Source organism: Macrotis lagotis, chromosome 3, assembly GCF_037893015.1.
Source record: "Macrotis lagotis isolate mMagLag1 chromosome 3, bilby.v1.9.chrom.fasta, whole genome shotgun sequence".
NCBI classification, from domain to species: Eukaryota; Metazoa; Chordata; class Mammalia; order Peramelemorphia; family Peramelidae; genus Macrotis; species Macrotis lagotis.
Genome location: NC_133660.1, coordinates 294,007,107 through 294,021,234, shown reverse-complemented (window position 1 = coordinate 294,021,234; position 14,128 = coordinate 294,007,107). Strand labels below are relative to the sequence as shown.

General features: G+C 37.4%; 1 protein-coding gene across 1 annotated transcript; it reads left to right on the top strand.

Moving 5' to 3' along the window:
* Positions 1 to 9,112: 9,112 nt before the first annotated feature.
* Positions 9,113 to 10,048, top strand: LOC141516737 (olfactory receptor 9Q1-like). Its single transcript, XM_074227728.1, has one exon. The coding sequence runs from the start codon at positions 9,113 to 9,115 to the stop codon at positions 10,046 to 10,048; it is 936 nt and encodes a 311-aa protein (XP_074083829.1).
* Positions 10,049 to 14,128: the final 4,080 nt, after the last annotated feature.

Sequence of the window (14,128 nt, the reverse complement as noted above, 5' to 3'; positions counted from 1 at the left end):
CTTATGATAAAAAAAGGCAATTTATCCCAGAGACAGTGCCTTTGGAATCTGAAAACAGACTGAAGTACATTTTTTCTCTCTCACTATTCCTGAGGTTTCTCACACTTTTGGTGGGGGGAGAGGGGTTTATGATTACTCTCACAATAAGATTACTATAATCATATAAATTAAAAAAAATAAAAAAAGGCCAAAAATTAATCCCTAGTCATAGGAATAGAGAAGAAAGCACTGGTGAGATTGATTACCCCATATTTAAAGACTGAGTTACCTGACTGACATCCTTTCTAATGTCAAGAATAGAAACACATCAACTTTATTCAACTCTCTAGAGTCCATGTGAGGTGCTAGGTGTCTGTGATCATCTTCTGGATCATTGTATGAGTAGTAATTGGAATTAAAACATTGTCTCCTTCATCACCATCCCTAAAGAGGTTTTACATTGTAATCCCACCCACTTTGCGGCCTTATATTGTGTAATACAGATAGCTCTAGGTTACCCTACCTACAACAATTACCATAGAGATCATCTCAAATATTGGTGTAGGTAGCAATTCCCAAGGACTCATAATGTTCATTTCCATGTTTCCCTCATCCTATTTATCCACATACATGTAACCCAGACAATGGAGGAAGGGTTCCTTCATTTTAATTACTCAAGGATATCTTTTCTTTCTTTGGATTGCTTTCATCCTCCTAAATGTAATGTGGGATACTCCTATGAGTCTGTTGGGAATCCCTGGTATGACAATAACCTGGATGCTGGTATCCAGTGAAACTTTATGTATTTGGTCACCCTCCTCTTAGTTTCCATCCAGCCTTGCCATGACTCAGGCATATGGCCTCTAGTACCTTCATGAACCTACAGTTTAGATGACCAGATGTTTGTGGGAAGCTCAGTTGTCCCTCTAGGAGGAATCATTCTAACAGTCCTTCAAGGTTGAATCTTAAGACTTGGGTGACTTGGTACTTCCAAATGAGCTTGGTGATTGCAGAAGTATATTAAATTTAATCAGGGTAGTAGTTCCCCTTTTCCCCTATTCTGGTTGACTCACTATAGTTTTACTGATACCCCCTCATGAGTCCTGTGTTTCAAGAGACATATTATAAATTCCTTATAGGAGATGATCTAATGATCTTCCACCAATTGAATGGGGAAGTGGATCCAGTGCCTCCTCTTGCCACCCATCAATGTCTACTTGCTTGGGTAACTACATTTACTTGGAAAGCTGCTGGCCCAAGTTTCTGCTCAAATTAGGTTTTTCAAGGACTGTATATTTTTGGTCCTAAAATAATGAATCAATCCACTGAAATATGGCTCTACCCTGAAGAATGGATTTAATCATTTCTGATGGAGGCTGGTTATAGGGTATGGGGATGTATGACTGGGCAGCATAAGTTCAATTTCTATCCAAGCCCTTTCTTTTAGAAATTTCATTGTCTCACTCTTCCTTGAGACCTATAAGAGAACTAGGTGCAAAGTGAAGTTAATTTCATGAGGTCATATGTATATGACCCAGCATTATAGTCATCTAAAAGGCATGAAGGGCAGTTCCCACATGGGTGTTCTAATTTATTCAACTGAATTTGCAAAAATAAGTGTTAGGTGAGAATGTGAAGCTGATGGAGAACTTCATATGAAAGGAGATCCATCTTGGCTCCCTGGAACCATAACTCAACATTGTTCCAGTGATTCATCTCTTTGTTATTTCTTCTTCCTCTAAAATTCCTTTGTGCCTGAAAGTCCTCCTCCTCTTTACTTCTTTCTCAGTCATAGAAAGATCCCTTGGGAGAAGGAGATCTACTAATATTTGAAATGCATAAGTTGTTAGAAATCATGGCAAGAGATTCCTTTTTTTTTGGCTTGCAATTTAATTGTTCCTCCTGGGAAGAATGAAAACCCAAAGGTAAACAGTTTGGATTGTGGCACCATTCAGGTATATCCTTATAGATGATAATTCCACAGGACTCCAAGCAAGCCGATAGCATAAGGCAAGGATTGCTTCTACAAGCAGATACTGACCTTTTGTAGTCATAGGGTTAAGTCACCATTGTACAGAAGATTAGAATCCTGAATTTTGAGACAGATTACTTGGGTTCAAATACGAAATCTTCCACTTCTTTGATGTGTTAGTCTTTTTCTCCTTTTATCATAGTTCTTTATCTCAAAAATAATAGGGAGTATTAAATGATTTCTGACTTTCCTTCCAGTCATAAGTCTTTTGATCTTGTGATTATTATATTGGATGAAACGTGAAGTCTTCTAACCTTGGAATATCCATCTCCATGGCCAGATGTAGATGGGGGAAGGAATTGCTTTTCAGACATGGATTGTTTTTTCTTTTTAAAAACTAGCTTGGTTGTTTATGTAAATAGAGTAATTGATATAGAATTTCATAAGGGTTTTTATGAATTCATTAAGTCAAATAAATAAGCTTTTAAACAGGTATTAGAATGTGGGAGAGAATTGCTCGAAGAAGCATTCAGTGACAGTAGTAAAATTCTTGGGAAATAAAGGTGAGTGAGCTACTTCAGGAAGTGTCCCCCTCATCTATTTACCAACTCTGCTCTAGAAATGGAATCCTAGTCATTTTGTCATGAATGACACGGATGACATATAAAAAGCCCTTACTTTTACTTTGTTACTTAAACCTATTTTAGGCAAAACACTTTACCTCTTTAGTTTTCTTATCTGAGATTTGGGGACAAGGACTTTTTAAGCTCTATTTTGGCAAGAAATATGTTGTTCTGTGATCTAAAGAGCTACATTTTCCTCCCCAAATCTAAAACCAATATTAAAGGATGTCATTTTCTAATGAAATTCATCAGTCCAACTTTAGGACTGTTATCTTTAAATCTTTCACTGCAGTTGGATTATGAAGAGACCTTTTTTTGCAGGTTATATTAATATGTTTGCCCTTTCTTCACATGCTAGTTTTGACGATGATTTTGAAAGTTCTGGTTGACTAAGAATCTCATTAAGGAAAAAGAGTCATACAAGTCTGTTTCAAAAAAAAAACCTTTAAACTCCATGAAAGTATTTATTATCTGACATCCTCACTAGGATATTTTAAGAAGAAACATATAATGAAATACTTTCTAATTGATTTTGAGAAGTAATGTCCCTTAATGGACTCTTTCTATTGTTGCTTTTTTGAGGCTGATGTAATAGCATAGTAAGCTTGATTTGGAGGCAGAGGTTATGGGTTCAAAACCTGGCTTCATTATTTATTACCTGTGTGACCATGTATAATTCAGTGGCTATTTGCACCTTTGTAAACTGAAGAGGGTTAGAGATCTTTGATCATCTATTATACTCAGAATTTCTTTAGTGTACAATACTGGATAGTTATGAAGGTCTCTTCCAAATCTCAAATTCTACAATTTTGCATTTCTGAGGGCCTATTTCCAAATCTATGACCCTGTCTAAATAATCCGATCCTTCAGACAATATTGTGAGTGCAAAATAGTCCCAGCCTAGTCCCTGGCACTCTCCTTAACTGTAGGTAAATCATTGAAAGTTCCTTGACTTTAGGTTCAGTAGTTGTGGGAAATGAAGAATTTTTTTTACATGCAGAGGAAGAGAATATCATACACTGGTATCTGTCATTTCATTTCTATAGAAAATTTTACCACTGGAGAGGTGCACATTGTCTACAGACTGTCATCTTAGAGAGGTACCTGAGGCTCTGAGAGGTTGCCACTTTCTTCAGGTTACTCAGTAAGTATTTGTCAGAGGGAGTTCAAGAACCCAGGTCTACCTGTTACCAAGACAAGCCCTTTATCCAGTACACTTTGCTGTCTTCTCTTGATAATAATGACCAGTCTATACTTGGAACTACTGGGTGGGGGAAATATTTTTTCAGTTTTAGTGACTCAGCCCTGAAATATTCATTAGAAGCCATTTTGGATAAGAGTCTTCTTTTCCAGATGAGGAGGTTAGAGAAATCTTGTAGAATAGTGGATAGAATCTTGGACTTATATTTAGGAAGACTTGAGTTTGAATCTTCTCTAGGATATTTTCTGGCTGTGCCAGCATAGATGAGTCATTTAACCTCTCAGTCTTAATTTCCTCATATGCAAAATATAAATAATTTCAACCATATTGGTTATCAGGATCAAAAGAGTTAAGAAGTTTAAAGGTGTTTGTAAACTTTAAAGAATTATTCAAAAACTAAGTAGGTGGAAGCTGAAGTCCATAGAGATGAAGTAATCAGTTGTAAAGTTAGAATTTGAACCATGTTTTTTTGACTCCAAATCTAGCACAGTTTCCACTAGAATAAGCTTTTTCATGTTGTTTGCATCATCTGCTGATTGATACAGGTATGTAAATACTCCTGGATGAAACTTGGGACTTGTTGTAGAGGAAGTTGAGACATAAGTCAAAACCACCAATAACTTATCTATATGGGGAATTAATATAAGGGAAGAATCATTTTATGCTTTTTTTAGGTTTTTGCAAGGCAAATGGGGTTAAGTGGCTTGCCCAAGGCCACACAGCTAGGTAATTATTAAGTGTCTGAGACCAGATTTGAACCCAGGTACTCCTGACTCCAAGGCTGGTGCTTTATCCACTACACCACCTAGCTGCCCCTCATTTTATGCTTTTATGAAACCTTGACCTTCAGGGACCTCATGTTTTTGGGGAGTGATAAAAATCTTCTGTTAGAGCTCAGGTTTATTTTTGTTTTTCTTTTGTATTTTTTTTTTTGGTCTTTATAGTTTGAGCACCTAGCATAAATTTTCATATAATAAAGGCTTGTTAATTGAAATAAAAGAATATCTGCTAGCAGGATTATGGATTAGAATATGTCAATCCAGTTTGACTGGGATATAGACTGCATCAAGGGAATCTTTGTGAAATAAATCTGGGGAGGTTAATTAGAATCAAACTGTTCCAAATGGCAGAATGAGGTTATTTTAAAATAGAAGATTTTGGGAAATTGGTTAAGGGCTATTAAATGTTGAGTAATGTAGTCACTGCTAGCTCCATGTCATAACAAGTGATACTGCATTGCAATTTGGGTGGAGGGGGAGAAAAGAATAAGTTTTGGTAAATGTGCCAAACTCATGGTAAGCAATTTACAAATATTATCTTGCTTTAGCTATAATAATATAATAGTTACTATTTCCTCAAGTATATTCTGATTGTTTGCTTAAAACAATTCAGTTTTATTTTCATTTCCAAATTCTCTCCCCTTACCCATTTAGATGGCAAGGAAAGAGAACTCATTACAAGTATAAATATATATATATATATATATATATGCAAAAGAAATTTCTTCATTATTAACATTAAAAAAAGGCAAAGCAAGAAGAAAAAATAATAATTACATGTTTAATACACAGCTAAAGAATATCAGAAAGGGACAGATCTAGGAGAGAACTTAGTTTAACCTTCTCATGTCAGAGAACAAGCAGTCCTTTATAAGAGAAGGGATCCATTGCTTTTTTACAACAGATGGGCAATCAGAATCTAAGCCTTCAGTCTACCTATAGTGCTATTTCTATTATAATAACTTTCCTCCAATATGCATACAGAAGGCTCATCAAAGCCTTCCTGGGTCATTTCAAAAGGAGGTTAAATGAAAAACAGGATTCTTCTCATGTTTAGGACTATGAAGAAGCTGAATCTTGGTCAGTTCAGCACTCTGGTTGGCTACATCCCCTACTTGAAGGGACTAAGCAATTCTCCAAAATGTTGGTTGAACTCGACTGATGAGAATGGTAATCATAGTTAACAGAAAAAGTGGTGATGGTCTGGAGGCAATGGCTTTTTAAAAAGTTTGACTTTTTTAAAATTAAGGTCTTTTCCAAGTTTCTGTTTGTTTGAGGCAAAACACACTGTATTCAAAGGCTAGGTAAGAATTGAGGCAAAAGGTGGTTTAGTTTAAAATTTAGTTTAAAATTCCTGCTGAGAAAAGGAAGAATTGCTATTTAAACTGACCCTAGGACATCAAACTCCCCTCAATGATCCTTTGAAGTTTGGCTTGGGGCATATTGGCCAATCAGTGAAAACCAGAATGATATGAGTGATATAAAGGCATAGTGAAGTAGTTCCTTTTGAATCACACTGGGCTTTATCAAAGTCTGATTTTCCATAGCTACAATTCAAGAAATCATAAATGGAAAACTTTATGATAAAAACTGTTAATTGTCCCAATTTTTTAAAAATGAAATAAATAAATAGCAAAGTATCATATATCTAGCTCCCAAATCCCAAGATACCTTGGGATATATAAGTGATCAAAATTAATATTCCCTTGCACCGAGCTCCCAAATGTAAGAATATTGCTCTCCTTGTACATGGAGGAAGAGCAGAAAGAGGAGAGGAAGAAGGGCCAGGTGGAGGAGGATGGCAAGTCTGATGACTACTTTGATGACAATATAATTCAGATTTATGTGGTGCTTTAAAGTTTATAAGGCATCTTGCAAATATTTGTTCCTCTGATTTTCATTATACCATTATAATATAGATGTGGCATCACATATTATCTACAATGGGGCATCACTCATTTTTTAGGGATATGTGAACTTTAAGATTTGTTTAATAGAGAAAGAGTTGAATTTAGAATCTCAAAATTTGAGATCAAATCCTCATTTTGTCATTTTATATCAATGTGATGATGGTAAAATCAAGTTTTCTTTCTAGGACTCAAATTTCCTTATCTATAAAATAAAAGAGTTGAATTAGATGACATTTCAGGTCTTTTCTAGCCTCAACAGAATTTCCAGTTTATTTTTTACTCATATCTGATTCTTTGAGACCTCATTTATAGGTTTTTTAGGTTTTTGCAAGGCAAACGGGGTTAAGTGGCTTTCCCAAGGCCGCACAGTTAGGTCATTATTAAGTGTCTGAGGCTGGATTTGAAGCCAGGTACTCCTGACTCCAGGGCCGGTGCTTTATCTACTACACCACTATGCCACCCCCACTTATAGTTTTCATGGAAAATATACTAGTGTATGTCCCACTCATTCTATAGATGAAGAAACTAAGCCCAGCAAAGTTATGAAACATACCAGGGTCACACACCTAATAAATATCCAAGACCAGATTTTAACTCAAGATGGTGAGTTTTTCTGACTCTAGGCCCAGCATTCTATTCATTATATCACCTTGTTTAATGAATGCTTGTGAATTTGACTATGAAAATAGTTCTAAGTCCCAATCCTCTGGAGACACCCCCCATCCTCTGAAACATCTAGATTTTAATGTGCACTAATCACATAACCTTGGCACCATGGAGTTAAGTCCTCAGAGAAGCAGAAACACAAACTGAAAAGCTTATGTGGAGTTTTGCTCTCAGCCTTGATTTGATAAGCCAATAAATTAGTATTAATAACAATGAGGCATAGGGTAGTAGATAGAATTCTGGATTTGGTGTCAGGGAGACCTGGGATTGAATTCTTGTTCAGATGTGTCATTCTAGGAAAGTCATTTAACCTTAGTCCTGCACAATTTTCTCACCTGTGATATGGGGGAATGACCTCTGGGTCCCTTTCCAGCTCCACATCTATAAATCTTTGACCTGCCATGTCTGGAGGACTCAAAGACATAAACATATTGTGGACTTGGGAATTATAGATGATTTATAATCCGAGTATTTTCTGGTGTGGTTAAAAGCCACACATAGTGGTTACCACATGATATCTGACCTGCACTTTCCTTAGGGTTGATGATCACCTGCAGGTGGAGCTGTGGAGCTTAACTAAATGAGTCAGAATGCTCGAAGGAAAGAAGAATGCAATATAAGATTTCAACTAAACTTGAACTCTTGAGGGTCGTATATGCATATATTTGTTCAGTCATTTTCCATTGTGTATGAATATTCCATTGGAATGTTCTTGACAGAGACACTAGAATGATTTGCTATTTCCTTTTTCAGTTCATTTTAGAAATGAGGAAACTAGGCCTAATACCACTAATTAGCTTGCCCTGTTATTAAGTGTCTGAGACCTGAATTGTGCTCAGGAAGATGAGTCTTCCTGACTCTCAGACCAACACTGTCATTTATCTGTCCAGGATTTTACAAGGGTGAGTGGTGATGGAGATATTGAATCTGTATTGCATTTACTAAATTTGAGATGCCTTCAAATGCCATCATGGTGATGTCTTGCAGTTTTTTATATGGGTTCTGTTGTTAGATGATCATCTTTATATTCTATCATCTACTAATTCAGTGATGTGTCTTTCTAAAGAATTGAGGTAATCCAGGAAAGTGGAAAACTAGGGGCTGGTAGTAGCAAAACCCCAGGATCTGATCTAGATTATAAACACCCTGAGGCTGGGGTGTTATCTCTTACCTTTTTGCACGTCCTCATTGCTTAGTTGACTTTTGCTTGTTGACTTTATTTCTTAAGACAGCAATCAGTCTTCAATAGAGTAATGACAAGATTCTTAGCTGCAAATTGAAGACGAGAATTCAGATTTACCTCTTGGTGGTGCAAGAGATAGCATGTTGGACCTGGATTATGAAGACCTGAGCTCATATCCAGCCTCAGATAGTTTTGAGTTCTGTGACCTTTGCAAAAATCTCTCCACCCTTTGTTTGCTTTAGTTTCTTTACTTGTAAGATGGTGATGATAGCAACAGTTTTCTACCTGGATTGTTGGGAGGATCAAATAAGATAATGTTTATATCATGTAATTGTTTGCTTAAGAGAATTATTATTATTATTAAGCATAATTTATCCTTTCTGTGTCATGTCCTCTGTAATATTAAGGAGTCAGACAGGTTTTTTTTTTAGGTTTTTTGCAAGGCAACGGGGTTAAGTGGCTTGCCCAAGGCCACACAGCTAGGTAATTATTAAGTGTCTGAGGCTGGATTTGAACTCAGGTACTCCTGACTCTAAGACTGGTGCTCTATCCACTGCACCACCTAGGTGCCCAAATCAGACAGGTTTTACTGCAGATCACCAAGTATTTATTAGGTGTTTATTTTGAGAAAGGTTCTAAATCCATTGACCATATCAATTTTCTGGATAGTAGGACTCATCACTTGTACCAATGTTTACCCCAGCCTACTCTGCCCTACTACCCTACTCCACTAATTCATCATAGAACACTTTGACTTTGATCTGAATCTTCTCTTTTCTCAACATCAGTCTCTAGGTTCATGGCTATTGGAAATAGGACCATTGTAATGGAGTTTATCCTGCTGGGCTTCACCAACCACCCTGAGCTGAAGTCTCTTCTGCTGGTAGTGTTTCTGGTCTTCTACCTCATGATACTGTTGGGTAACCTGAGCATGATCACCCTGGTGTGGACTAATCCCAGACTCCATACACCCATGTATTTCCTGCTCCGACATCTGGCATTCTTGGATTTTGGTTTCTCCTCATCAGTGTTGCCTCAGCTCCTGGTGACCTTAGCTGCTGGAAGAGCTGTGCTCTCTTATGAGCGGTGTGCCACCCAATTCTTCATGTTTGCCTTCTTTGGCACCTGTGATTGCTTCCTGCTGGCCATCATGGCCTATGACCGCTATGTGGCTGTGTGTCAGCCTCTGCTTTATGTCACCATCATGACTCCCAAGACGTGTCTGAAGTTTGTGACTGGGGCTTATCTTGGCGGTTTGACTAATGCCACTGTAAGGACCTGCTGCATGTTCTCACTCTCCTTCTGTGGTGACAACCAGATAGATTTTGTTTACTGTGATCTTCCCCCCTTGTTGAAGCTATCCTGTGGGGATACTTTCCTACAAGAACTTGTGACAGGCATATTTGCTCACATTGTGATCCTGTCTAGCCTGATCATGATTTTGGTGTCCTATCTGTTCATCATCAGAGCCATCCTACAGATCCACTCTGCTGGAGGGAGGGCCAAGACCTTTTCCACTTGTGGCTCCCACTTGACTGCTGTTGGGCTTTTCTTTGGGACTCTTATATTTATGTATGTACAAAGCAAATCTGGAGAATCCCTAGATGAGGGCAAAGTTGCATCTCTGTTCTACACTGTAGTGATCCCAATGTTGAACCCCCTCATCTACAGCTTGAGGAACAAGGAGGTGAATGAGGCCATGATGAGAACTCTTAGTAGGCTTAAGGGATCTTAAACTTTCCTTAGTCATCAATTGTGATAATTGAGATTCATTTCCTCCTTTTCATCATCATTCTAGGCTATTAATATCCTTATGGCCATTGGCAACTGTTCTGAAAATCTATGAAGAGTAAGGTTCTCTCCTTTGTAAACAGAATTCTAAGAGATATTCCTACAAGGTACTTTAAATCAGTCAGTGCGAGAAAAGGGCAATGGTAAAGTGGCAAGTTTGAGAAACGCACTTCTATTTCCTATAGCAAAGGTTTGGAAAGCCAAGCTAAGGATTTATTACAAGATAGTAGGAATGGGAGAGAATTATTTTGGTGACACTTGGAAAATGATGAAACCAGAGACAAATGACCTAGGAACACCAGTGACTAGAAGACAATTACTAAGGCTCATATTCTGCCAAGTCATTGGCATGAAGAGGTGGAAAAGATTAATATAACTCATTAATTCATTTGCAACACTCTGGAGGGCAGTGTTGGTCCCTCAGTTTCAGTCCTTTCCACCCCCTCTTCCATTCTGGAAAGGAGCAGCCCTGAGTCATTCCCGAGTCCCATCTATCCCTTCTGTGGGCCAGGCACGTGTAATTCAGCATTTGAGTGTTTCCTTGTCTCTCCTCATCTCTATCCATCCTAACCCCTTTTCTCTTAAAATTTAATTAGCTTCATTTTGTTTTAAAAATCTTTCCTTTAGTCTGGAAGAAATATAATGGTCCTCAGGTCCAACTTGTATTTTTCTCTGTTTTACTCTGTTTATGACAGATTGAAAATTATTAATTCAATAATAGTATCATAGAGTCTATAGCTAGGAAATTTTTTTTTAGTTTTTTTTTGTAAGGCAAACAGGGTTAAGTGGCTTGCCCAAGGCCACACAGCTAGGTAATTATTAAGTGTCTGAGACCGGATTTGAACCCAGGTACTCCTGACTCCAGGGCCGGTGCTTTATCTACTACCCCACCTAGCCACCCCTTAGGAAATTTCTTAACATTTGGCTTGAGCTTAGGCTCTATGTCCCGATATCAATTTTGTATATTTCAGATTACTTCCCTCCCTTCCAGATTTCTTGCTTGTGATCTAAGCATATAAAACACCTCTTTATGACTAACATTGGGTTTTATATATGCAAACACACACATATATACATACTCACACATACATATCTTCATATATCTATAAATTCATCTCTCTCTATATATTCATATAATTTAAATGTGAATTCAAAATTATGTTAAAGAAAATAAATAGCAAAATGAAAGAAGAAGAATGTATCTTTTCCCTTGTTACTGGACAAATAGGTATTAGGGTAGTTTTGGAAAGAGTAGATTCCTTTTATACTTCTCTTTGACCTTGAAGCAATAATTATATGAAGTATTTCTGTCTCACTTGTTTGTTACATGATATCTGTAGGACCTGATAGATCACTCAGATCTCTCCCTTCTCTCTGGTAGTTCAACCATCCTTTCTCTTTGTTTTTTTGTTTTTTTGTTTTTGGCAAGGCAATGGGGTTAAGTTAATTACCCAAGGTCACATAGCTAGCTATATAATTATTAAGTGTCTGAGGCCAGAGTTGAATTCAGATTGTCCTGACTCAAGAGCCTGTACTGGATCCACTGTGCCACCAGCTGCCCCTTCTGTTCTCTTTAATATATGTCCCTATGTTGCAGATTCTCTTTAGTTTAGTTTAGTTCTTGTTAGGGTAAGGGCACCATATCCACCCTTGCTACTCTTTCTAGAGACTTGTAGTCCCCTTCCTTTCTCTCATGGAATGTGCATCTATTCTATAATTCATAGCTGGGCCTCAGGTTCACCTTCTAGATGGTTTGCTATAGTTTGAAATAATTTCTCATATGTGAGAGAGGATACTTATTCCTCTGAACTACAAATCCCAGAAGGTCAATCAGTCTCAAAAACCTTGCTATATATAAGACACTTTGGAAAGTCCTGGGAAATGTCAAGACTTCTTGCTATCAGGAGTTTATAATCCAGTTTGGGGATTTGTTACCTATATATAGAAAGGTAAGCCAGAATATCTATCTATCTATCTATCTATCTATCTATCTATCTATCTATCTATCTATCTACAAGCTGTAAACACAAAATAATTTTTCAGATGGAGTTGCAGAGAACTCTACATATTGATTATAAGGGAATCAAAGACGACCTTATGTAGGAGATGAGAGCTGCGCTTGAATTCTAAGAGGCAAAGTTTCAATTTGGGGGGGGAGGGAGAGAACGATCTGTGTTTGGAAACAAGTAACAAGCAAGTTTCTGGTGGCTTGGAGTGGATGACTCCAATGAATGAGTGATGTATAACTTAAACCATTAACATTTTATTAAATAATGTGTCACAAGACCTATACTTTGCCCACCTCTTAGATGTGTTCTGGTTTGCTTTGAATTAATAAGGCCAGTTGAAAATGCAATTATAAAAATACACAAGAAATATATGGGTACCATATTTCCCCATAATTCCCCATTAATTTTAGGACTCAAAATTTGGAAAAAAATGTATTACAGAAAGTTATAGAACTCAAGTTGTATTCATTGAAAAAGTTCATACACCTCCTCTTCACTGTCAAAACTCCCATCCATGAGCTTGTCCTCATCTCTGTCTGATGATGGATCCATTTCTTAGGAGAAATGGTGCCTGTTCTTCTGCTTGTGCTCTGGTCTGTGGTTGATCACAAGCACTCTCTGCAAAATCTTATGCACGGACACTTGCTTAGTCCATTCCCTTTCATGAATCTGAAGCTTCTGTTGTGTTCTCTTTTGAAACAGTCACTTCTTTTTCATCAGAAATTCTTCTGGCCTCATGCTGTACCATCTTTGTGGAAACAGTGATTCTAATTGCCCTTTGGTCTTCAATCCACACCTTTTATTCCCTCTCTAAATCAGGCCATTTGTCTGCCTTGTTTCTCTTGATATCTTCTGCTGTGGCCTTTTGAGTAGAGTTTCTTCTTCCTGTAGGCTGTGTTGGATTGTTTTCTCAGTTGGAGAAAGACTAAACTTACATTCAGCAGCATGATTTTCATTCATTTTTGCAAACTGGATCACTTTGAACTTGAATTCAGCATTGTAGGAGAATCTTTTCTGAGCCATTTCTGGACAGAATGTGGCAAAACATAACCTAACATACTGGTATCAAATGTGAAACAATGAGCACAAAGAGAAAAAGCATGAAAAAGTGGGAAATACAAGTTTAAAAACTACAACCACTGTATAAGACGCTCCCAGTTGTTAGAGCTCACTTTTTTTGAAAAAGGGTGCATCTTTTACGTGGGGAAATTTGGTAACTCAGTTTTATCTTTTTGGTTTAAAATGTTTTTCTTCAATATATTTGAGATTTATAAGTGAATGAGTCCTTAAGGATCTTCTAGCCCAACTTCTAGCTGATATACAGATGAATGGAATAAGGCCACAAAAAATTAAATGATGTGCCAAAGACTAGCAGATCCATGAACTTGTTCAACTCTTTTTTTGTTGTTTAATTGTTTTGAGTCACGATTGATTTCTTGTTATTCCATTTGGGGTTTTCTTGAGCAAGATACTGGAGTGATTTGCCCTTTCCTTCTTCAGGTCATTTTTATAATGAGGAAATTTACAGTGAGAGGGTCAGATGGCCTAAAAGGATCTGAGGTTAGCTTTGCACTCCGAAAGACTGATCTTTCTGGTTCATCAAAGCTAGCACTCTCTACTGCACCACTCAGAGGCCCTATTCAGCTAAGTCCCATCCAAATGTAAGATATTTTTAGTTTTGATCCTTATAACCATAGTATTACATTCAGTTCAGGGAGTCACATGTTTTCCAGGTTGTAAAAGTGAAACTGGTTCAATTGACAGCTTGGTAGATGCTGAGAGGATTTTGAATCAAACTGCCCAATTTAATAAACAGTTTTAAGTGCAAAGAATTGGCAATTATAAATTTTAAAAGAGCAGGCAAACCTCTGCCTTTAGGAGCTTACATTCTAAAAGGGGAGACAGCACACAAAATGGAGGAGAAGAGAGGGGGAGGACACACTAGGAAAACATGGGACAGGGAATCTTGTTCCTTGGATGTAAAATGATAGAGCAACAGAAGTAAAGTGGAGTTA